Here is a 24,914-nt window from a genome sequence, read left to right as displayed (position 1 = left end):
TTCGGGGGCCACATGAAACCACTTCGCGGGCCGGATCTGGTTCCCGGGCCTTGTGTTTGACATGTCTGTTCTAATGCAATGCCTATGCTTCTCCTATTTGCTTAGAGGCACAAAGGCTCGGTAATGTAATGACACTGGAGATGGTGTGTGGCAGGTTGATCTCCTGTCACTCACCTCCGCTTCTGTCCACCTAACAGTTCTAAAGCATATCCTGTGCAAATAGATAGATAGGTACCACTTCAATGGGGAGACGAGCTGGTGCTCTGTGCAGGCAGTCAGATTCCTGATGACTCTGAACCTTCCCAGTTGCAGTGCCTGCTTGCGAGTTTGCTCCGGGAAGGGAGGGGCCATGGAAGAGCTACAGGAAGAGCCACTCGTCTTGTTCTCTGGTGCAAAGCCAGCACGCCCTCCTGCGGTGCACCTTGGGAAGTGCACAAGCGTGCCTTGGCAAGCAGCATTGTAGCTACTACTCTGCAATAGCATTGTGGCTACTGTAGCAATGCCATACTCTGATGATAATAATAATAAATGATCCTGCTTGCTTTCTGCAATAGAATTCAACTTCTGCAAATTCTACTGTTTGCTTTCTTTGCAGAAAGCAAAGAATGACCGACCTGTTCTTTCATCCGATGGAGAACACGTTCCACTTTCTACCAAAGGCGTGACTAATTTAGATTTTTTTTTCATGCTCAACTATCCATAGCAACCCACCCTCAAATCAAAACGACACCAGTTATTCTGCATTCCCACATGCTCACCTAATGCATTTTAGGGCTTAGAAATTATTTTTAAAAGCAGTTTGCTAAGGAACCACATCCTTGCACGGATAAAATTGGTGAAGAATCTTCCCACACACAAGCATTCAACCAAATGTCTGCTTAAATTTTTTTTTAAAAAAAATGCAGAAATGAGCTGCTTTTTTTGTATTTGAGGTTTTTTCTGATTTTTTTTTAAGGAAAAAAAATCTTTCCTTTACAATTTTATTTACAAAATGTATTAAAACTCTTTGTACAATGCCTCATTAAAATGAGGCTCGGGAATTGATGCTCACACATGCAGTATACACTTGTCAGCCAGAAGTTTGTTTGGCAAGGGTTTTTTTTTTCTTTTTTTTTCTTCTGTTCATGAAGTGCAATTTTTAACAACCAATCAAGAAACAACCTAAAATTACTTTTCAAAACCAAAAAAAAAAGGCAAGTGAGAGGAAAGAGAAAACCAAAACAGTTTTAAAAATGCCTTTGAAATGCTGCTTCATCTGCACAGCTTGAAATTAGTAGCGGATTTTTTTTTAAGCAATTGATAACTTTTTTTCCCATTTTTAAATTAACATGCACGTTTTTAAAAATTACAACCCATTGACCAAACTTATCGCTAGCATGAAGCCTTCACTCTGAAAAAACATTATTTTCATTTGATAAACATACATTTCTTTTTATACAGCTTCTATGAAAATGTCTTTTTTCCCCTTTTTTTGTTTTTGTCATTTTTTTTTACTTAAATACAACATGTTTTTGCACAGCATTTTGCATTTCCTTTTGCTGGAATATTATAGCATTCAGAAATTTAAAATCACAGTTTCAGGAAAAAGAGCAGTTTCTTTTTGCTTAATATCTCTGTAAAAAAAAACACGAGTGCCAGCTTGTTCTACAGGAGAAATGTTTCTTGAGTTATTTTTTTCATCATTGTTGTTTAATGTTACATTTTTGTGAAAATGAAATGAGCATTTCCCCCATTTTATTTCTATAGGCTATCCCTCGTCTTATAATGAACTATCAAATATATCATTAAAGATCTTTTCTCTTCCTTTGAATAAGCTATCAAATATATTTCCAGTGACTTATTTCAAACATTGTCTTCTGTTTTTTTTAATTTTAAAGAAAAAAATATACATCTATCTCTATGTCTTATCATCATTCTTAAATGTAATTCATATCCAGTATGTCATTAATGGAATGAAATGTTGCCCAGTTATTACGCCGCACATACTGTCGTTTCATATTAGAGGTGATTAGTAGGCAGATTTTTTTTTCCTTTTTTGAAACTTATTTGTAGTTTAATCTTTTCGGATGACCAAATGGAAGGAGGTGGTATCATTTTGCCATTTGAAACCAGGCCGATTAATTTTGCACAACTCTGCCTACGCTTCTTCGCCTCCTCTTATCCCAAGAACCTTCATCCCCGACTCTGAAAACCTGCAAGCTATTTAATTAGAATTATCGGTGATTAAACCTGATTTTTTTTTTAAAAAAAGAAAAATCCTCCAGCCCTACCATTGAGCCCTCCAACTTAAGTTGATTTTGGACAGATTCACATCCTGAACACTTTGTCACGTCTGAAAAACTGTAAGGCAGTAACGCTTAACTCACCATCTTGAGTGTTGGATTCTGGAATGCATTATATTCTTTTTTTAAAAAAACTCAAGATGACTTTTTCTTTTTCTAAAAAAAAAAGAAAAGAAAAAGCAAACAGCTGCAGGAAACAGCTGAGAATAACTACAACAAATAACAGAAGCTGGTCCCCCTCAAAATACCGCTCTGTCTTTTTTTTGTTTTTTTCCCCCCTCTCTTCTTTTGCAAAGCAAGGATGAACCACAAGGGCTTCCTCTGAGCACAGTGTTAAAATTACCTGTTTAAACGACAACGCAAAGGTGTAAAGAGACAGACAGCAGGGTTTTTAACAGCTCAGTGAGGGCCAACTTGTTTCTCTCCGGTCTGTCATTTCAATATTCAGTGATAATCAGTTTTGTTCTGGAGAAATATAAGTGCGTTACTAAGGGGGGACAGATCACAGAGAAGAACCTTTGGGTTGGTTATTCCCAGGGCTTTTTTTGTCATAGAACGCTCAGAACGGAGTTCCGGCACCTTTTTCGGATAGAACTTTGTAGGGTAGGCAAGGCGGGTTGTATGACATGTGTGAGTTCCGGCACCCTTTTTTCTTTTACAAAAAAAGCACTGGCTATATCCAAAGCTCTACCGGATCTGTCTATTATCATTATTGTTTAAGAAAGCACTTGGAGGTGATCTCTAAAATGGCTGGGACACCTGTCTCCCCACTCGATATCTCTCCAAAGCAACTTTTAATAGAACAGTTGAAATGAAATGCATATATATATATATATATATATATATATATATATATATATATATATATATATAAAATGTTTGTTCAGCATTCAGAATACACTTGCTTGGTCCCAGACACGGGACAAATCTTATTTCCTGTTTCAGCCTAGCCCAAGGCCATCTACAGGCAGTAGTTTCCTTAAAACACTGAGGTCTACAGTAGTGATGGTAAAAAGAGAATCCTGGAAAGAATAAAATTGCAGAAAAATAGCATGACAATATCCCAAATTTCATTGAACGGACCGTCCCGGGAAGATTAAGCGGTGGAATTCTGAGGTGTATTAGGACCAGCTTAACTTTTTAATAAGCTGAGCAAGAGGGGTCTTGAAAACCATTCCTTTCCCCCCCAAAACATCGTCCATGTTTTCTGTGCAGTGGTATCAAAGAATGGCTTCTGTTGAATGTTTTGATTTTTATTCTTTCTTCCTTCTTTTGTTTTTACAAGAATACTTTCCACATCTTTTCTCTCTGTTTCTCTCTATCTTCTGCCTTTATGAATATTGTCTGCTCAACGGACTAGTCTCTTGCCGTGTTTTGTTCGTTTTTCAAGCAAAGCAAAAAAAAAAATTTTTTTTGATGGTTTGCATTGTTTCTAAAGTCTTAAGAATCTCCTGTTAAGGCACTGAAGGAAAAACAAAAACAAAAAAATAATCCTATGAAAAGTTCATTGCACCATCATCAGTATTGTGTCAAAACCGACACCTGGGACAGAGTAAAATTGGCTCAGGTGACCAGGATCACTGAAGTAACTGGGAATCTCAGTTGTTCCTCCCTTTGCAAGCCATGATAAATGCAGGATCTGTAACGAGATGACGAAAAGCTGAACTGTGTCCCAAAGAAGCAAAGTCATAGGCAGGGACCAGGAAACAAACATCAGAGGAAGGAGGGGATCACCCCACTAAATTTTCTTCTCCTCCCTCTAGTTTTCTCTGGTTAAATGGCATGGCCTAAGCCAGGGGTAGGCAACCTCGGCTCTTTTATGACTCATGGACTTCAACTCCCAGAATTCCTGAGCCAGCCATGCTGAGGAGAAAGGGAGAGGTATTCAAGCTGAGCCATGTTGGCTCAGGAATTCTGGGAATTGAAGTCCATGAGTCATAAAAGAGCCGAGGTTGCCTACCCCTGGCCTAAGCAGTCCAGTCCTCTCATTTTTGTGGCTGCCCCCTTAAGATTTTGGGGTAAGCAATGGAGCTCCATAAATCTCCATAAATGTATTAGATGTAGTAGCAATTACCATATTGGAGACATCACCATCAATCTGACTTGGCTGATAGAAAACAAGTTTCAAAACTGGGGGTTTTGGGTCAGGGAAAGTAGAATTCATGCCTTCCTCTTTATGGAAAGGAGAGATATGACTATTTTATTTTGTCAGCCATTTGTTTTTATGAGTTCCGTCACAATAACAAGGAGACTTAGAACGTTGCCCTGTTCTCTTCAGGACCTCAAACGTTCTCTTCCATTAAACAACAGGAGAAAGAACTCTGAAACATACTTACCACTGCTCCACAGTTCCCTTTAATACATACAAGTGAATATCATATATAGAAGGTAAATTTAAAAAAAAACATGGGGAAATTATCAGCAGCAGCATTTTATATGTGTGCTTCTGGATGGGTCAATATTTTCAACAATATTGAATGTATGGCTGCAGAACTAATGAGAAAAAAAATAAGAGGCTGACTTAAAATCCAGATTTGAGGACTCTGTGAAGGCGCAATGGATTCATGTTATTTAACAAATTACTCTAATATAGGATTTAAATTGCTAGCTTCCAAATCTTTGGTGCTGTGTGTGTGTGTGTGTGTGTGTGTGTGTGTGTGTGTGTGTGAGAGAGAGAGAGAGAGAGAGAGAGAGAGAGAGAGAGAGAGAGAGAGAGAGAGAGAGAGAGAGAGAGAGAGAGAGAGAGAGAGAGAGAGAGAAACATTTCCTTGAATGCAACAAATGAACTAAGGAGTTTATACAGCTCAACGTAAGTGTGTCAGGGTGATGGGTGGACATCACAGTTTGAGCAAAATAGTCATTACATTAAAATTCCTAGTTCATTTGATGATGCTACTCTAGACGATTGCATTTCTGTTGAAATAATTGGACGGAATTTCAGTCTTTATCATAATTCTCTCTCTAATGTATGGCTCTCCAAAGCTGAATCAAGTACTCAGACTTTCTCAGAATTATATACCGAGAGGGCAAATGATTCATCGTTTTCAAGAAATAATCACCAATGTCCATTTCCTAAGGAAAAGGCATCATGCCACGAAAAGGACGGATACCATCCCATCTCCAGACAATACTTAATTTATGGAAAAACATGATTTTAATATAATAATAATAATAATAATAATAATAATAATAATAATAATAATAATAATAATAAAGTTGGAAGGGACCTTGGAGGTCATCTAGTCCAATCCCCTGCTCAGGCAGGAAACCTTATACCATTTCAGGCAAAGGGCTTAAATTAAATTAAATTAAATATTAAATACTGTGCTTTATCACAGCAAGTCCTTCTACCAGAAACAGAGATCAAAGAAAATATTTCTAGCTCAGGGCTGAAATGCGGGTTCCTTGGTGTTCTCTGAGCTTGGTAACCAAGCCAAACTACTTGCAGGCATTTCATTACCAAACTATGCATTAATATTGTTACCTAGTTTGGTAATGAAATGTCTGCAATAAAACAACCAAGCTCAGAGAGCGCCAAGGGTGCCCCAAAGATGTATGAGTGGTTTGAATTAGCCCCTTCCATTGACATAATCTACCAATTGTTGATTGACAAATGATTTAAGAACGAACTCAATCAACTTTGCGAATCCAAAAGCGCCTTTCTAGCTGCATTGTGTCCAACATCCAAGATGTTCAATCCTAAAATGTAAGGCCTGATGAAGAGGGAGAAGACAAAACACCAGAACACATCAACAATAAAGGACACCAAACATATAAAATGGTGGATTTGCTTACTCAACCTTTAGCCATACCACTAGATCTTTACACTTTCTGTTCCATACACGTTGTATCCTTCTCTGTACGTAGCATAATTCTGGGTATTGGGTGCAGGAGCAGGCTTAAAGTTTTGTGTGTTCTTTGTGAGTTTCATTCGTTTGGACTCGGCTCGAGACTTGTAACAGAATTCTATCAAGGCCACCGTCATGGCAAGGCCGAGGCCTCCAACGAGGATATAAAAAACCCCTGCCACATTGCTCAAGCTGAGTGCACTTGTCTTGTCCTAAGAAAAACGAACCAGCCGGTTAGCTTCATGGTAGAAAAATCAACAGTCAGGTGGACATTGCATTACTAGCAAAAGAACGAGAGGGATTTGCTATGAAAACCTAAAGACTTTTCCTGCATTCGAGCTTAAAGCTCTTTCCACCCAAATCTTTCAAAATACAATTGTCAACATTTTCAGCAGATTAAAGTTACAAATCATGCCCCAGAAGAAGAAGAAGGGGAAAAAAAAGGTTTCACAAGAGGAACACACCCAGAAAAGAAAGTTTCATTCCACCCACCCTATCATTTCTAATTGCGCACAAGGACAGAATGTCAGCTCTGTGCTATTAACCACGTTTCACTGTTGTTATGGTGAATATGACTGTGTCATCTAACCATCCCTTGAAATTTGTCAGATATTCCCACTGGAGTGGGGCTGAAGAAAGCAGGGTGAATTTAAAGAATTCCAAAAAAGAAGAAGAAGAAGAAGAAGAAGGGGTGGGGGAAAAAGAGGAGACAAAGGCCTTTGAGTATTGTTGATACTGATGCATAGATTGATCCTCCAAATTTGACTAACGTTTTCTCTGACATCCCAATAGCCACGTTGTAAGAGGTTGGTCAGTTACTTTCAGGCTGAGCTTGCTAATGCTAATTTCAGTCTGAACATCAGGGCTGAACCAAGAAACCAACAGTAACCCAGCCAAAAATGAGATGGATTTCTACTCTCTAAGCTATATACCCTTAAGGCAGAAGGGGAAAAATAACTGTCTGGGGTTTTTGTTTTTGTCTGAAACGTCATTGTAACCATTTTGCTGCTGGATTGGTTTACCAAATCTCAATTATGGCGACTCCTTCTAGTTTGAGCTGTGACACAAAGAAAATCAGAAGGCTTGTCAACATGAGAAAGTTGCGCTGGTACCACTGAGTGTGAATCGGAAATGCTGTCAAACTGATTCAGGTCCCAAGGTGGACAGAACCCTTTTGGACTTCCAAAGTGAGCGTACTTGGTAAGAAAACATGAAGCACCCAAGAACTTTAATGTTGCAGGATGTGGTCCAGCAAACCAGAGGATGGATGGCCAACAAAATCAAACTTAGTGTCTAGACGTTGGCAATGAAGAGAAGACCCGGAGTTCTTCCGTGCTGAAAGAAAAATCTACAGACCCATAAGTGCTGTCCGCACAAGGGGCGTGACCCAGCTTCACAACGGACTCATCTTAAAACCAGCACAACTCTCTTATGTAGGCAAGGCCTGAGTGGTTGATGTCAATCTGGATTCCAGACCAATCTAGCAGATATTACAGAAAACTGGTGCTTTTCAAGAGTTGCAGGTTGAGCCTCTGCTTACCATAAGAGTAAGAATAACTGTAGTAGGAGTTTTTACCATCGGCCTGTCAAATCAGCTTCTCATATGGAATCCCTTTAAGCATCTTTCCCCAAATATAATCAATCAATAGGCAGAGAAAGACAAGGGCATATTGAGAAGCCTAGCTGTTACGGTCTTGACTGAATTTTAAGTTCCGTCCGATTACATTTAAAATTTGAGTTACAACGAGGCTGATCCTGCAGTGGTGCATTTAAACGTCCATCGGCCCAAAACTGAAAGTTAAAAGGCTATTATCCTAGCCCTCCTGAAACCAGTACATGTCTCGTGACTTCAGCAGGGCCAGGGGATCAAGCCTTCTGAAAAACATCTAAGAATGACTGTAGTCTTTTGTTTAAAGGGAAAAGAAAAAGAAAAAAAAGAAAGAAAAAGGCACACAAATAAGAAATATTCCATTCCTATTTATTTACCGCAGGAACTGGACATCCCACTGTTCTTTGTGCCTTGAAAACTGCATCCAAAAATGCGGTTTGAATAGTAGTTGGGGGGAGGGTTAGGGTTTCCAATTGTCCCATTAAATACGTTCTCCATGTTGCATCACAAAAAAAATTCTTCCAAATCAAAAATGGGAATCAAAGCTCTGTCTTTACAAGGTCCAGCAGAGCAGCCAACAATAGGATGGCTCCCCCATCATCAACACCCCAGCAACATAATTTGTGTGTCTATAAAGCTGAAAGCCACACCGTGGTTTTTTTTTTAATTTATTTTTTTAAAGGAAAATCAAAGTAGGAGGTTGCAAAAATATTTTTGGTATGGAATGTGGCAATACAGTAGCAAAATGGTTTGATGAATAATTGTCTTTTTAAGAAAAGCAACCAAACGGCTAACATTTATGGAATCAATTTGCAATAAAACAATGCAATATTAATTTTTTTTAAAAAAAATAACCCTCTTAAGTCTTTTTTTTACCAAAAAAAGAGGATGTTTTATACTTATTAAATATTTATCCTCTCAAAAATGCTCATTTTTAGTACTCATGTATGTTCTGGGGTGTTTTTCCCTCCCTTTCACTGTATATAGAAAGAAGTTACAAAATTTCTATGGAAACTACGTTCTTTTCGCTGTGTTTTTCGTGTATTTATCTGTGCAAAACGGAGAAGCCACAGGGGGATATATTGAGTGACTCTGGCTAATTTCAAGAACCAAAAAAATCCTCTTGATTTTAAAATGATTAAGAGAGAAAGGAAGGAGAGAAGAGAGTTGTACCATATGCAACAAAAAAAAATATTAATATGTGGGGATGTGTTATTGCAAAGAAAAAGATAAGAAAGTCAGACTATCGCTTTGGCTAGTTCTTCAATGAAGATCTCCTTTGGGATATAAATATAGTTCTCTGCTTAACCTTCTGAAGATAAAGAGTTAAATTTATGGAATGGATTTGCAATAAAACAATGCGCTATTAATTTTTAAAAAAAATGCTCCATGTCTTTCTAGAGATTAAAAAAAGAGGATGTTTCGTGTTTTTTCAACTATCCTCTCAAAAATACTCAGCTTTAGCATTCATGCGTCTCTTGCTTTGTTTGTGCTTTTTTTCCCCATCACTGTATTGAGAAGGAAGTGTTTTTAAAAAACATTCTAAGGGCCTTTTGCAAATTTTGAGCAGATAAAGATTTCAATCAAAGTCAAACTTCTCTCTCGAAGCACGTTTCTTTTCTTTTTTAAAAAAAATCTGCGCAGGACGCAAAAGCCACTGGAGGTAATTTTTATACGGAGCGACTTTGGCCAATCCCAAGGGCAAAAACCTTTTTAAAAAAAAAATCCCTCAACTTAAAAAGAGAGAGAGAGAAAGAGAGAAAGAGACAGAGAGAGAGAAAAGCAAGAATGAAGTTGCATCAAATGCAAAAAAAAATGTGTTGAAAAGGGGAAAAAAGAAAGTCAGATTATCTCTAGCTAATTCTTCGAGGGAACTTCTCCTTTGGGGATATAAAAAGACTTCACTGCTTAACCTTCAGAAGATAAAGAGTTAACTGTGGGGAGTAATCAAACGAGGGCTCAAAAATAATAATGGGAAAAAAAGGGATTACAGAAAATCCTTCAGCAAACTGACCTTGCTTCCGGAATCCTTGGCACCACATTCACCTTTATCGTACCACCATTTGTTTTTCAGCTTGTCTAAGATGCCTTGTTCACTGAGTTTCAATACTGCAAGGTTTACAGGAGTTCTTTACGTGGGAAATAACATAAATAACATTATATTATGTTATTTTATGTTATTCAAGCTTTAAACTACTTTCAAACTATACAAAGCGATAAAGCAGGGTTCCTGGCTGCAAACGTCAAAAGATATAGCTCTAGAATTGCTAGCTGTATGTATAGATATATACATATATATATAGGAATATTTAGCTCATACTGCAGGCAAACTGGATCAAACCCCTTTAAAGAAAGTTTAAACTTCTAGAACACCACTCGATCACCAGGTCCTGCCCATATCGCTTTGAGTAATCGGCACATGCTGTTAAATCCATTCCGTCGAAAGCGTGGGATCCGATTTCCCCATTTGGTGGTTGACTTGAGCGGTGGATACCGTTAGTCAGCCTGTGGTAGCTTTGGAACAGACGTTATCCTCAAAATCTTCCTTATTGAACTAACAGAAAGAACAAAAGAGGCTGGCTGGTTCAAATCATCTTTTAGACCACCATGTCATGTCCACGCATGTCATGTCCACGTTAAACTGGTTTATTGCTAAAAGGACTATGCACAAGAATCTCCTCAACTAAGCGTTAGCACTTCCTTGAAATTAGATAAGGATCCATGGTATTCTAGGAGGGTTGAACTTAGTTCGCTTGCAGCTACATAGGGATTCTAAGCTGATTCCTCTTTTAACCCTGCCTCTAGGTTCTGCCATTCCTTCCCCTACAACTGGGCTATTTCCAGAGAGATTCTAGCTGAATGCCAAGGATATCCAGGTTTCTCTACACAAGAGTGCTAGAAAAAAAATCAAAACATTTTCTCTCCTAGTGCACCGAGAAATTAGCTTGCAGTTCTGTGGGCTTGTTTATTCTCAGGTTTAAGGGCAATATAGCCTAAGTCGATACAGATACACAGCACTAGAACCATGCAGAGATTCCCAACCATAGTCATGATGTCATGATATCCTGTTCCCACTGAGAAGGGGAACTTAAAGAAGTATTTGTCAAGGCTTTTTGAATGTACCTTGCTAATTAACTCTTTCATTCCTGCTTTGGCCTGTCTCAAGGCTTATCCACAGGATATAGTCAACTATGACAGCTCATTATTTGTGCAAATTATTCAAATTGCTAATAAAGAATTTTGGGAGGCTGAGATGATCATTTTGAACTCTTTATGTTCTCATCAGTCAGAATCTCAGATAAAGGGTATGACTGACTGATGAGAACATAAAGAGTTCGAAATGATCATCTCAGCCTCCCAAAATTCTTTATTAGCAATTTGAATAATTTGTGTATATATATATATATATATATATATATATATATATATATATATATATATATATATATATATATATATATATATATATATATATATCCCAAACCCACTATACTTTTGGCTCTGCTCAAAGCCACACGGTTTTCTGAACTTCTAAAAGAATCCAAGGGTGTAATCTGCAGTACATTCAGATACCCTGAACACCTTGTGATCAATCTGTGTGCTAATTTGTACACCGCTGAGATGAATGCCATTTGAACCTGCAACGGTCCAGTGCTTTCAATTCCTTTAGGAAGCTCATGCAGTTTATTATTCAACCATGGTTCGCCTTAGCAAGCACCAATCGATAGGTTGATATGATTTACAATTCCTAGGGCTTAGTTTATAGGACACGCTAAACCAAATTGGGAGAAATATAGAAATATCCAGAGGGAGAGTAACAACAAACCACTCCACACAACTGCTTTCATTCGACTGGCAACAAGTAAGCTCTGTTTACTTATTCAGCTCAAGGAATCTCAAACCCTGAGTTAAAAATCCAGAGGCAAGGCTGCCTATCATGGCTAACCATCTCCTTGGAAAGCATAACTGCCTACAGTACCTTACCATCCCTGGGAAAATACGCAGCAGCAGCTTTCCATGAAATGAACTGAGGTGCACCCTCCTATTCTCCAGAGCCAATCTGATACGCTTTGCTATCCGAACTGAAACGGAAAATCGGGATCTCCCTAACCCCTAACAAAAAGGGACGCGGTGGCTCAGTGGGTTAGGACGCTGAGCTTGTCGATCAGAAGGTCGGCAGTTTGGCGGGTCGAATCCCGAGTGCCGCGTAGCAGAGTGAGCGCCTGTTACTCGTCCCAGCTTCTGCCAACCTAGCAGTTCAAAAGCACATAAAAATGCAAGTAGAAAAATAGGGACCACCACGGTGGGAAGGTAACAGCGTTCTGTGTGCCTTTGGCGTCTAGTCATGCCGGCCACATGACCACGGAGACGTCCTCGGACAAGCGCTGGCTCTTCGGCTTTGAAACGGAGATGAGCATCGGCCCCTAGCGTCAGAAACGACTAGCACCCATGTGTGGGGGAATCTTTACCTTTACCTTACCTTTAACCCCTAACAATATTAAATATATAGCACTTGAGCCAAGTGAGGAAGCAGATGATTCTTGCTGAAGAAAAAGCATCTTCCTCCATCTGATGAAAACCAATATAGAATTGTAGGAGGATAGATGGCTGTTCTCCTCATACGGCTTCCTGCTGCCTTTCATAACTTACTACCTGAGTGCTACAGCGCTGAGCCGAAAGGCAGGACCAGCCTGTAGATTTTAGGATAGTTTCAGATGGAAGAGAATATTTGTTGCTCAGGGTTGAACCGAGGGGTTGCTCAGTGCTCTCTGAGCTTGGTGGTTGTCTTGCAGTCCTTACATTGCCAAACTAGGTAACATCTTCAGTGCCGCTGAAAGAAAACAACCAAATTCAGAGAGCACCAAGGACCCCGGAGGATAGTTTCAGTATAATTCAAATCTATAGGCGACGTCAACTGATCTGCAAGTAATTAACACTTTGTTTAAAAAAAAGACACTGCAGGGCCTTGATGTAATGGCATGCGAGTATGACTTTGTAGACAAGAAGAAGATCCACAGACTAGACCATGGTCAGATAAAAAGCAGGTGAAGGTTCATTTCTACCCAAAATTCAGACTGGTTCACGGCTCTAGGTTTTAAAATTTGCTAATCTGTAAGGAAAACCCATTTTATGAAAACCTATGTCCTTCTTGGACATTCTGGGCCATCTCAGCATTACGAAGTCTTCTTCTGCGACCCCCCTCCCAAAATAAAAGGCTGATCACGAGTGCAAGGAATCCTTGACTTACAACCATTTTTTTTAGCAACCGTTCAGAGTTACAACAGCACTGGGGGGGAAAAAAGTGACATGACTAGTCCTGACAGTTGTGATTGTTGCAGCATCTTCCTAGGATCAAAATTTGAGCGTTTGGCAACCATCATGTATTTATGACGGTTGCAGTGTGCTGAGATCACATGATCACCCCCCTGTGACCTTCCCAGCCCACCTCCAACAAACGAAGTCAATGGGGGAAGTTAGGTTGACTCAGTAACCACAGTAAATTAGGTCATCAAATCAGGGCTGGATCACTGAATGATCACCTCACTTAGCCACAAAAATTCTGCTCCCCACTGTGGTTGCGAGTTGTGTAAGAAGATGCTATTACTGGTTAGTTGGACTTGTCCAAAGAAGAGCATCGGTGGTGTTGAACGGAGTTGATAATGGGCTTGGACCTCATTTGCTTCGACCTTGTTGTTTTAAGAAATAAAAAGTTAAGAAAAACAGAACCGATAAATTCAGAAAAGTTGTCCCGTAAAATCCTGTCTGAAAGCTGAAAGCTGACGTTTTATATATATATATTCTTTTTTATTCCCGATCTTCTCTTTATCCCTGACATTTATATCAGAGTCAGGTTCCAACACAGTCTTTTGCAGTTTCTTTCTTCTCAATTTGCTACAGCATGGCTGAACTCACTTCAAAACATTATTTCATGAAAGACTTCGTAGCAACAAAGAGAGCATCAGAAGAGGGTTTCCGCTCCTCCAGTCTAAACACTTGGGAACTTTCTGGATGCATTTGGCTGTTCTTTCGTTCTTCCTTGTGTTTTACTCTCAATTAAGCACAAGGCAAAACAAGCCCGTGTTTCCCCATTCCTCCTGAGTGGTGGGGTGCAGCAACCTTGAGGAGATGATCTGAAATCGCATCGAGGTGCTAACGTTGGGTGACAGTTGGACGCCCTGTGTATTGATGAAACAGATGTTGTTTTGTGTTTCCGTCCATTTTTAGAAGGGGGAGGGGGGGAAAGCTTCTAAATGCAAATGTTGGCTGCTGATGGCTTATTCACTTCCTTTTCATGAGCAGAGGTTTTCAAAGGCAGAAGCTGAATGCAACCATTCATCAGCATTCAAATCTCCCGAAAGATGAAACCTCAGTTACTCTGTTGACTGGCGTATAGAATGTCATATCTGTGAGATTTGTTGCTGGTGCTTTTCTTAATGTAAGAAAAATGAATTATAGAAGGAAGAGTTGCATTTTTTTGACGAGCATCTTTCTAAATAGTTCTGTTCCACTTCCCATCAAAATATTTGTTCCTGCAGTGAGATTCCTTCTTTGCAATGGAATACATTTTTTTTTCCCTTTCCGAGGAGTAAATTTAACTTTTGATCTTCTGAGCCTTTGATGTTCTCTTGGTCATCACAAATGGAGTGTCAATGGAATAGCTTTTGGGATGCATAAATATATATGTAATAAGCCAGATGGATACTGAAGGAAACCATTGGTAAGTAACAAGAAGCAATGGATACAGCCACCCAAGTTGCTGAGCTTCCTCCATGAAAATTCACAATAGTAAACCCAGACTGATCATAGGCAAACACTTCTTTTCCAAAGGATGTAGATCAAGGAAATTCCATTTTTAGGGAATGCAAGATTAAACTGTGGACTTCACTGAGAGAGGATGTGGGATGGCTACTCATTTAGATGAATTTATAAGATGACTAGACCAGGGGTGTCAAACTGCCGGCCCGTGGGCCGGATGCGTCATGCTGAAACTGCGCCCACCCCACCTCCAGCAATGGGGGAAAGTTGCGATACATTGCGACACGTCACATGACATTGCAAGTTTGACACCCCTGGACTAGACGAATTCATGGAAGGTGGTGCCCTGGATGGATGCTACCTTTGAGGACTTTAGAATCATGAACGTTTCTGAAAGTGCGGTTACCTCTATCTATCTATCCATCCATCTTCTCCTTTTCCTCTTTTACTGTAATATCTTCCTTCCAAATTTTGTAGGTATTCTTTTTTTAAAAAAAAATCCTTTTTTTGGGGGGGGAGGGGGCGGCCACAAAGAAGAAGATGTCAACCTATTTTCCAACGCACCTGAAGGCAAAAGAAGAAACAACAGATGGAAACTAATCAAGGAGCGAAGCAACCTAGAACTAAGAAGAAATTTCCTGACACTTAGAACAATCAACTAGTGGAACTGCTTGCCTCCAGAAGTCGTGGGTGCTCCATCACTGGAGGTTTTTAAGAAGAGATTGGACAACCATTGATCTGGAATGATATAGGATCTCCTGCTTGAGCAGGGGGGTTGGACTAGATGACCTCCAAGGTCCCTTCCAGCACTGTTATTCTGTTATCTCGTAGATATGGACCGGATACAGATGCAAGGTTTTATAAATCTTGCATCCCTCCTTAAAAGTTTCAGCAAATCCATACAAGTCTCATCAGGAGGGCGGGAGGGGGAAAACTGAACTGCACATTTCTCACTTGAATTTACTTGTCAACTAAATCTGTTCTGTTATTTGTTGTCTTCTTCCCCAGCCTTCTGGAGTTTGCATCTGTTTGCCTCTAGGGTGTAAGAAATGAACAGAGGAATCCATACTAACACCATGTGTTTTCCCTTTCTCTCCCAGAGCAAATAATCATCTATGGACAGACTTTCACTCTAGTGTTTGCTCCATCTTCAAAACAATACCTAGTACAATTTTGATATTGTCAGGTTACTGTGAAATAGTCCAAGCTTCATCAAAATAAGGTGTCAAATTTCATTAATAGATTCACAAAATCTGCTTCATCAATCTGCATCCGGTTTTGGTCACCAGATTAGAAAAAAGAGGTTGAGACTCTGGAAAGAATGAAGAGAAGAGCAACAAAGATGATCAGGAGGCTGGAGGCTAAAACATATCAAGAACGGTTGCTGGAATTGGGTATGTTGGAACTGGGTATGTCTAGAAGAAACAGGGGTGACATGACAGCAGTCTTCCAATATCTCAGGGGTTGCCTGAGATATTGAGGGAGTCAAGCTATTCTCCAAAGCGCCAGAAGGCAGGAGAAGAAGCAACGGATGGCAACTAATCAAAGAGAGAAGCAACCTAGAACTTAGGAAAATTTCCTGACAATGATAACAATTAATTAGTGGACAACTTGCCTTCGAAAGTTGTGGGTGCTCTATCACTGGAGGCTTTTAAGAAGAGTCTGGACAGTCATTTGTCTGGAATGGTATGAGGTCTCCTGATTGAGCAGGAAGTTGGGCTAGAAGACCTCCTTCCAACTCTGTTATTTTGTTATTCTATTCTGTTATTCTGCTTCCTGACATTGCTGCAAATGTTGAGAGGTGAAGGTAAATTTCCATTGATTTGCTTGGTAGAAATATTAGAGATGCATCAACCACTTCACACCTCTTCCTCTGCAGAAATAGTTCAACAGAATTGCAGCCCAGACAGGAAGCTTGGCAAGCTTTGCTCTTCAGCAACCTACATTTCCTTTGATGAGATCCAACAAGGGTTGTTTGAAAGATACAATATAGATGGCTTTCTTTTGTTATGTATGCATTATTTCAGTCAAGAAAAGAAACATTAAACTATTTAAACATCCCATCTACCAATTGACCTTCATCTGGGATATTCCACAATCTCGCTCTCGGGTGGTGGGGGGAAACCCCTTTTCAAAAGAACATAAAGTCCCTTGGACAATTTGACTCGTGTTGATATAAAGGAAAAGACAGGATTATGACTGTACGCAATTGCTTTCTATACAATTAAGTAATTGTATCAGATGAAGTGTGCAGATCCACAACGATTCTTCAGCCCATTAATACTGTAAAATCTCTGCCTTCAGATCTGTACTATGCAGCAAAAAAGATAACATTGTAAGAATGTAATGTAAGAACATTTTCAACTGCTCGAGAGAAAAGGAGGAAACACGGAAATGGGAAACTAATGGCCAGGTGCACCTGACCAGGTGTAAATCCATTGTTCATGATTGTTGAGAAAAAGCTTTTTGTAGAAGAGAAGGGAAAAGTTTCGCTCCTCTTAGGAACGACAGTTTACCAGATGGCGAGGAACTACTGTAGAATAGTCAGTGGCCCCACCAACATGGTTTATGTTTAGGGAAGCTGGCACTTTCAGGTTTAAATCATGTAGAGGATTTGGGCGTATGGGCCTATGGTACTAACTGTCATGGGGCAATTATTTAATCGGTCTTGGGTTTCAAAGTTTTTACAATTCAGTGGAAGGATGGCTCAGATGAGTTGGCATCTTTATGATCTAGTAGGCTTTGAGTCTTCCTCAAGCAACTTTTGTTCCTTACCTAGAGGTGAAGGACCTGCCTTGTCCAACCTTTGCAATTTTAAGACTCGTGGACCTCAATTCCCTTCCCTTGCAGCCTTTTGATTCTGATTCTAAATACCTTGGGGATTATGGAGGGAGAGGGAGAAATACATCCGTAATAAAAGAGGTCCATACGTTCGTTCCATTCATAGCCAAAGGAAGAATGCTAGGCCTAGTTCATGCAAACTATAGGTCCTGGTTTGCTTTATTAAGGGTTGCTGAATCAACCAATTAACTGGGTTCACCAAATATGCTAATTCCTAGTACTAATTTCGGGCACCCTTGTGGCACTGATGATGTTACCTAGTTTAATAATGAAATGTCTGGAAGAGAACAACCAAGCTTCAGAGAGGACCAAGGACCCTACATACTAATTTATCCACTTATTACTGAACTTTATATACATGCAAGCACTTTAAGTCAAAATCCACTAGCCATATTATGCCTTTTTGCAACACACCAAGGTGTTTCCTAAGCACAGTTTCCTGCTTCTCTGAATCATACAGATGACCTGATTACTCCTAAAAGGTTTCTTCTTTTTTTTTTGTCCCAGTTTATCCTTTTGCATAAGTGACATTTGATTTGACCGAGTGATTTTTTATTTATTTTTTTAATCTGTCCTCCGGTGCCTGATATACTCTAGGGAGAATGTTCTTTAATCTGCCTGGATGAGCAAATACCTTTTAGATAGATGCAGACAACTACATTTAAATCGTATATATAAGATACACGGCTGCTTGAGATTCATCTCAATAAACCCCACCTTTACTGCAGTGAAGTTAAATATGAACAATTAAATGCCTCTTCTCCCCGCGGGGTGGGGAATGTTGCCCATGTCAAGGAACTTAGAAGAAGTTGGGAAATTGTTACTCATTTTTCATTCTCAAGAACGCCAAAGCTTTTTTTCTTAGGAATAGGTTATTTTAAAAGGAAGAAACAATCGCACAATTGCAATGTCATGCGTTACTAAGAGAACTAAGCCCAAACTGGCCCCAAGATAACTGCACTTAAATTTGCAGCTTTGATGCATTAACGAAAATGAAAAATTGAATTAAGCCTGAACGCTCAAATTCCTTCAAGTGCTGTAATCCTACTTGTGTTCTACTCAAGCAAAACTGAAAACTTCAAGCTTTCTAACCTGGCTATCTTAGACCCAAAAGAAGCTACAGATACGTCCTCTTTTAACATACATCTAAGATCAAGTGTCCGTAAGTTCCAATTTTTGCTCACAAAGCTGCTTAGTCCTATGAGAAGAATATTTGAACCAGGAATACAAAGACTGTTTAACGACTTTCTAAAATACTAGAAAAGATGAAGGGGGAGGGGGAATACCCTACTTCCATGCAGAGAAACCAGGTTGCTTATCCTGATCTTCCACAACCTAGAGTTCTCTACTTAACAGAATAACAGAGTTGGAAGGGACCTTGGTGGTCTTCTAATTCAGGCCTCTCCAATCCCTGGTCCATGGACTGGTACCGGGATGTGTGGCATGCCAGCAACCAGTCCACGCAAACAAGCAAAGCCCCATCCATGGGATGCAGGCAGCACACAAAACCATGCCCCCTCCGGTCCGCGGAAAAGCCTCTCTCCACGGAACCGGTCCCTGGTGCCCAAAAGGTTGGGGAACCTGTGTTCTAGTTGAACAAAACAGTTATTCAATCTCTTCTTAAAAGCCTCCAGTGTTGGAGCACCCACAACTTCTGGAAGCAAGTCATCCCAGTGACTAATTAATTAATTCTTCAACCTAGCATGTCCAACACAGATGGAAGGTACCCAATTACGGAAAGTCCCTGTCGCTTTCCCGTAAAGGCATACACAGTCTGCAATCATAAATAAAGTCTGAAAGACTAAAGCTTAGATCTTCTCCATGCAAGGAAGTGTTCTAGCTATGGTCCACTCACTTCCCCCACCCAAATGGGGTGAGAATCTGGCCCTACTGAGGCCCAAGGGGACGACGGCATAGATGATGCCAACAGGCGGAAATAATTCTTCCATACATAGAAAGCCCCTGGATTCTTTTCCCCGTCAAAATCCTTAAGCAGTACAGCTAATCAGCCTGTCACTTTATTATTGCCAACGCTTCACAATGATGACAAAAGCAGAGTGGGTGGAAAAATATGTGGGTTATGAATTGCTTATATAAGGTCACAATAAGAACTTGACATAAAGGATTTGTGTAGGTAGGTGCAACATTGTAAAATGCCAAGCAAGAAAGGCAGGGAGGATGAAACCAAACAAGCTAGATGCGGAATTCCTTCTAAGGAGATGAGCAATGAAAACACCCCACATATAAAAAAGGTAAAGGTTCCCCCGCACACGCGTGCTAGTCGTTTCCGACTCTAGGGGCCGGTGCTCATCTCCGTTTCAAAGCCGAAGAGCCAGCGCTTGTCCGAGGACGTCTCCGTGGTCAGGTGGCCGGCATGACTAGACACCAAAGGTGCACGGAACACTGTTACCTTCCCACCGGAGTGGTCCCTATTTTTCTACTTGCATTTTTACGTGCTTTCGAACTGCTAGGTTGGCAGAAGCTGGGACGAGTAACAGACGCTCACTCTGTTACACGGCACTCAGGATTCGACCCGCCAAACTGCCAACCTTCTGATCGACAAGCTCAGCGTCCTAACCCACTGAGCCACCACGTCCCCACATATACCCAGCCCTATTTACAGCCCTGTTGCGTGGAAGGATAGGAAAAAATAATTAAGATATGACCATACAGGTAGTTCCTGACTTACAAACCATTCATTGAGTGACCATTGAAAGTTACAATGGCATTGGAAAAAAGTGAATTATTTTCACACTTACGGCCATTGCAGCCTCCCCATGGTCATGTGATCCAAATCTTGGCAACTGGCTTACATTTATGATGGTTTGTAGTGTCCGGCGGGTCGTGGGGTCACCTTTTGTGACCTTCTGACCAGCAAAGTCAATGGGGAAGCCAGATTCGCTTAACAACTGTGGCAACAAAAGTCGTAAAATGGGGACAAAGCTCACTAAAGAACTGTCTTCCTTAACAGCAGAAAATTTTGCGGCTCCATTGTGGTTATAAGTGGAGGACTATCTATAAAAGGACAAGGATCTCCTTTTCATCAGGGTTTTACTTTTATATGTTGCTATGCTACTGGACAAGACACATAGCTCAACAGTTATTGGGTTCTTGGTGTTGTCTTCTTGTAGATATTTCATTACAAGGCTACGTGGCATCATCGGCCTAGGGCAAGTTACGTGTTATTTTATTTTTTTATCAATAGTCCACTTTTTAACGGAGCTTTCACTAGCTCAGAATGTCACCAACAGAAGAACAGCATAAACCAAGTTAAATAGAAGCCAATGATATATAAATAGCTTATCGTCCAACCATCTCCAGCCATCCTCCAGGTGTTGTGTCCTTCAATTTCCAGTTGACTGAGTCAATTTGGCCCGTGGGAATTGCTTGCAAGAACTGCAGTCCAAAAGAGCTGGAAGACACCAGGTCGTAAACCACGTGGCACGTACATCTGCGAGATTATTATACACGTGAGAATTTCTACGTAATCTTGCATTGTTCCTCCAGAAAAATCTGAAAAGTTCAGCTAGGTTCCTGGCTCTCTGTCCAAGAACTATTCCTCCAAGGATAAACAGTTTTCACCCACAAAAAGAAGGGGGGGAGGGAAATGAAAAGTCTAACTCTTGCCTAAGAAATCTCTCTTGAATATTTGCAACTGATCTGTCTTCCTTAAGGTCGGGAATTGATGCTTTTGAAGTCAGGGATGTGAAGACATTACAACTCGGCGAAGGAAACTGAAGCCGTCTTGAGCAAAAACTACAGGTACTGTTCAAAGGTGAACATGAATCTTTTGCAATCCATTGGGAGAGCAGAAGGGAAGGGAACCTGTGTTTCTGTTTTTGTTTTTTTACAGGAGACGATAAAGACAAAGAGGACATGCCGCCACCCCCTACGCGACCGTAATGGGTTGCTCTGAAGCCCTTGATGAGACTAGAGTGGCATGACCCATATTGTACTCCCAGGGGAGGCGGCCTGGATGATTTGAGCTTGAAGTCTGGAAATGAGTCTGTCCATTCTTAAAAGCGGCTTTGCGTGGCAAAAACAAGCAAGGGGAGAAGAGCAATCTGGAGCGATGGAATAAGAAGATAAAAAGTTCTTATTTCCCTTTTCATTTCATCATGTGGATTACAAGGGCCCGCAAACGATATCTGTTTGCCAATATACATTGGATTAGACATTAACAATATCTATAGACTATGCAAAAGAGACAATCACCCAGTCCAAAAAAAGAACAAAAAGACACCGGCAATGAGCAACCGGATCAGCATAGATTAACTCCAAGGTTAATATCAGACCAGCAATCAAGAAAGCAAGACCCCAATCAAGAAACTGGCAAAGAAGCCAACAGCCAACAGCCCAGCCAAAGAATCCCTAAGACCAACCCCATCAACACTGACAGGCAAGCCACTAGAATATAAACCAACAGCACTCCTTACTAGCACTGATGATGTTACCTAGTTGGGTAATGAAACGTCTGCAAGAAAGCAAGCCAGCTTCGAGAGCACCAAAGACCCCTCATACATCGAATTAATTAATTTAATGTTGTTATTTTCACCAAAGAAGCAAGGGAAAAAAATGCTTTTGAGCAATACGATCAATATTTCTGGAGCTGTTCTGCTTATAACCAAAGTGTTCAGAGGTTTTTACATTATTGCTTGCTCCGGTTATTAATTTTGAAGTTATCACCACTACAGGAACGCAGCAATACAATCCATTAGTTTACTAGTTCAGCAGAACCAATATCAGGAGCGGATCAACGACTCCAAAAACAATGGAAATCCAATGGCATGTGAAGAACCTCTTCGATGTTCTTCCCTAACGTTGGGGAATCCTGAAAAAAGGTTGCCTGATTTTATTCTGCTCCTTCTTTAGATCTTCAGAGGCCCTTCTAGGAACCTACGCTTGGAGAGATTCTCATTTTTATTTCCCTGATTTCATACTTCCTCCAGGGAAGATCTGGGGGCTACTGCAGGAGATGGTGATATGTCTTCAAAGGAAAACAAGAAAGTCCATTTGGCTCCAGTTGGGACAACCATGACCTGGATGACTGAGAATCTCCATAGACATTTAGCGATGCACTTTGGGATGAACATCCTTTGAATGGTGCGGGAATATGAAGGACTTTCCAGAAAACATAGCAGATGACAGGAACCGTCTACGCTTCAGTTTGAGTTGCAGACAACACAGACTCATCCCCAACAGCCCACGCCTGTCTTCAACCATGAAGGGATCCAGGGCAGAAAATATCTTGCAGCCAAGAAGGCTCCACACACATTTGCACCACTCAGGTGACCCTGAGGATGCAGACAAACCTCCAAGCTGCTTCAACGACTCTCTAAAAGAAGGCAAATGACCAGCTGTCTGCAAGGAATATAAATCCTTCCATTCCTCACCATCCAGTCGGAGCTGAAAAAGATTCTTGGATGAGAAGCGAAACGTCTTCAAGAAAAACAAGACAGTCCAGATGCCTCCTGAAAAAGCACCTTTGGGACTTAAGAACCCTTGCAAAAAAATATCACAAAATCAGGAGTGACTCACTTAATAACTGCTTTGCTGGTTCCAATTGCAGTCGTAAGTCAAGGACTACCCGTATATAGGAAGGAATGAGCCAGCTGGAGCTATGTTTTGCTTACTCCGCCTAGGTGCCGTTACATTAAAGATTAAGCTAGAAAGACTACTTCTTTCAGTGCCAACGAATACTGATATTTCCTTTCTCTCCCAGTTGGGTTTTCTTCCTAGTAAACAGAAGGAAATTACATGCATCTTCCTTGGTTTTAATCACATTACACTTTTTGTAGTTATCCAAATATGATTAAAGGAAATGATTACTAGGCTTGCTGATAAAAGTCCCTCTTTATAAAGGGAGCCAAGCGGGAACCACGTTAACTTCCTTGCGCAATTTTATTGCTATCACTAATTTCGCCATAAGTAGGTTGCTTAACTACAGAAAGTGCTTACACTTTTTTTTCTTGGGGGGGGAGGAGGAAGTTAGTTGCATGTGTGTGTTTTTTCTCTTCCCTCCCAGTGCAATCTGCAAAAGAAATTAATGGAGTCTTTTGTGGCACTAACTTTCAATTAATGGAATTAATTCTATTAAGGCTCTTTTTATGCCAGCAGTTATTATTAGATTTGACAAAAGGTGGGAGTAGTTACATATCAGTGGACTACAGACACAAGCTTTGGGGCTCCTGGGTGCTCTTGTTTTGGCCCACCTGTGAAGCAGAGAAGAATTAAGTCAAAGTTCGATCAGGTGACCCTCACCTGGCGCCCTCAAAAAATATTGGGGCTGGTGGTTGGAGATGACACAAGTTCTAACCCAACCCATTGGGAGAGGAACAAGAGAGAAGGCTACCTTAGATAATCAGAGTGTGACAGTGGGGAGTCAAAAAAAAAGGCAAGAGAGAAATCACAACTGCGCAATCAAAGTCCTGCCTTTTGTATACATTAATGTTGTATGCATGCACGAAAAGACACGGCTCTGATTCCTCGATTGTCACCGCCATCTTTAATTTTTCAATCCCCTGGGGCAATGCTGAGACCCTCAAATGTCTTAATTCCAGAAATTTTAACATTTGTCACACAACCATGATTGTTTTAATGTGCTAGAGAGGGAGAAAAGAATAATTCAGTATAGGATTGGAGAGTCATCATATTCAAATCCCTGTATGGCATAAGGCCTGGATATCTGAGAGACCATAATCTCCAATCATTTCTGCCCAGGCCCTCCAGGCCACTTTCATTAATTAGTGCCATCTTGTGGGGGCAAGAAAACTTGCCTACTCTGTGGTGGCATGCCATAAACAGCATTCCCCACCCCCCAGAGATAAGGATGGCATCTTCTCTTCTGGCCCTCCACAAAGCCTTGGAAACTTGGCTGTGAATCTAAACCTAGGGTTGATGCTTATGGTTATTCTGTCCTGTCCTGTCCTGCTCTGCTCTGCTCTACTATATTCTTCATTTCTCTACTCTACTCTATTTAAAGACATTTTATTTGGCTGATTTTTGTCACTTAGATAATTTTAATCTGGGCTGACTGTCTGATATAACATTTTAAGCCACTTTCATGTTTTCTACACTGCCCAGAATCCATTGGAGTTGAGCAGCCCATATTTAAATAAATAGATATACCTATCAACCCTTTTGCTGTGGCTCCTGAACTTTTTAAGGGTCGTAAGGACTGTGGTGGCACAGTGATTAGAATGCAATATTGCAGGCTGACTCTGCTCACAGCCAGGAGTTTGATCCTGACCGGCTTAATGTTGACTCAGCCTTCCATCCTTCCGAGGTTGGTAAAATGAGGACCCATAAATGCTGCCTCTGTAAACCACTAAGAGAGTGATATAAAGCACTATGACGCGGTACATAAATCTAAGTGCTATGGCTATTGCTAACTCTGCCCACTGCTTGGAGTTCGATTCTCAGTGCTCAAGGTTGACTTTGTCTTCTACCCTTCCGAGGTCAGTAAAATGTGGACCCAGATTGCTGGGAGCAATATGTTGTCTTTGTAAACAGCTTAGAGAGGGCTGTAAAAATGCTATGAAGGGGTATATAAGTGTAAGTGCTGTCCTGTTGCAATTG

The 24,914-nt window shown here is 40.6% G+C and overlaps 1 protein-coding gene across 1 annotated transcript in view; it reads right to left on the bottom strand.

Moving 5' to 3' along the window:
• Positions 1-3,904: 3,904 nt before the first annotated feature.
• Positions 3,905-24,914, bottom strand: part of GRIA3 (glutamate ionotropic receptor AMPA type subunit 3) — a gene marked incomplete at its 5' end in the record, with an annotated part of 121,041 nt that continues 100,031 nt past the window's right edge. The window contains 3 exons of the mRNA XM_083372271.1: positions 3,905-3,921; positions 6,095-6,342; positions 9,754-9,868. Coding sequence (XP_083228397.1) covers positions 6,097-6,342; positions 9,754-9,868 — 361 coding nt within the window. The 3' untranslated portion in view covers positions 3,905-3,921; positions 6,095-6,096. The remainder of the gene's footprint in view (positions 3,922-6,094; positions 6,343-9,753; positions 9,869-24,914) is intronic.

Source organism: Vipera ursinii (assembly GCF_947247035.1).
Source record: "Vipera ursinii genome assembly, chromosome: 12".
Classification (NCBI taxonomy): Eukaryota; Metazoa; Chordata; class Lepidosauria; order Squamata; family Viperidae; genus Vipera; species Vipera ursinii.
The sequence above is the reverse complement of the archived record's forward strand: the minus strand, read 5'-3'. Positions and strand labels throughout refer to the sequence as shown.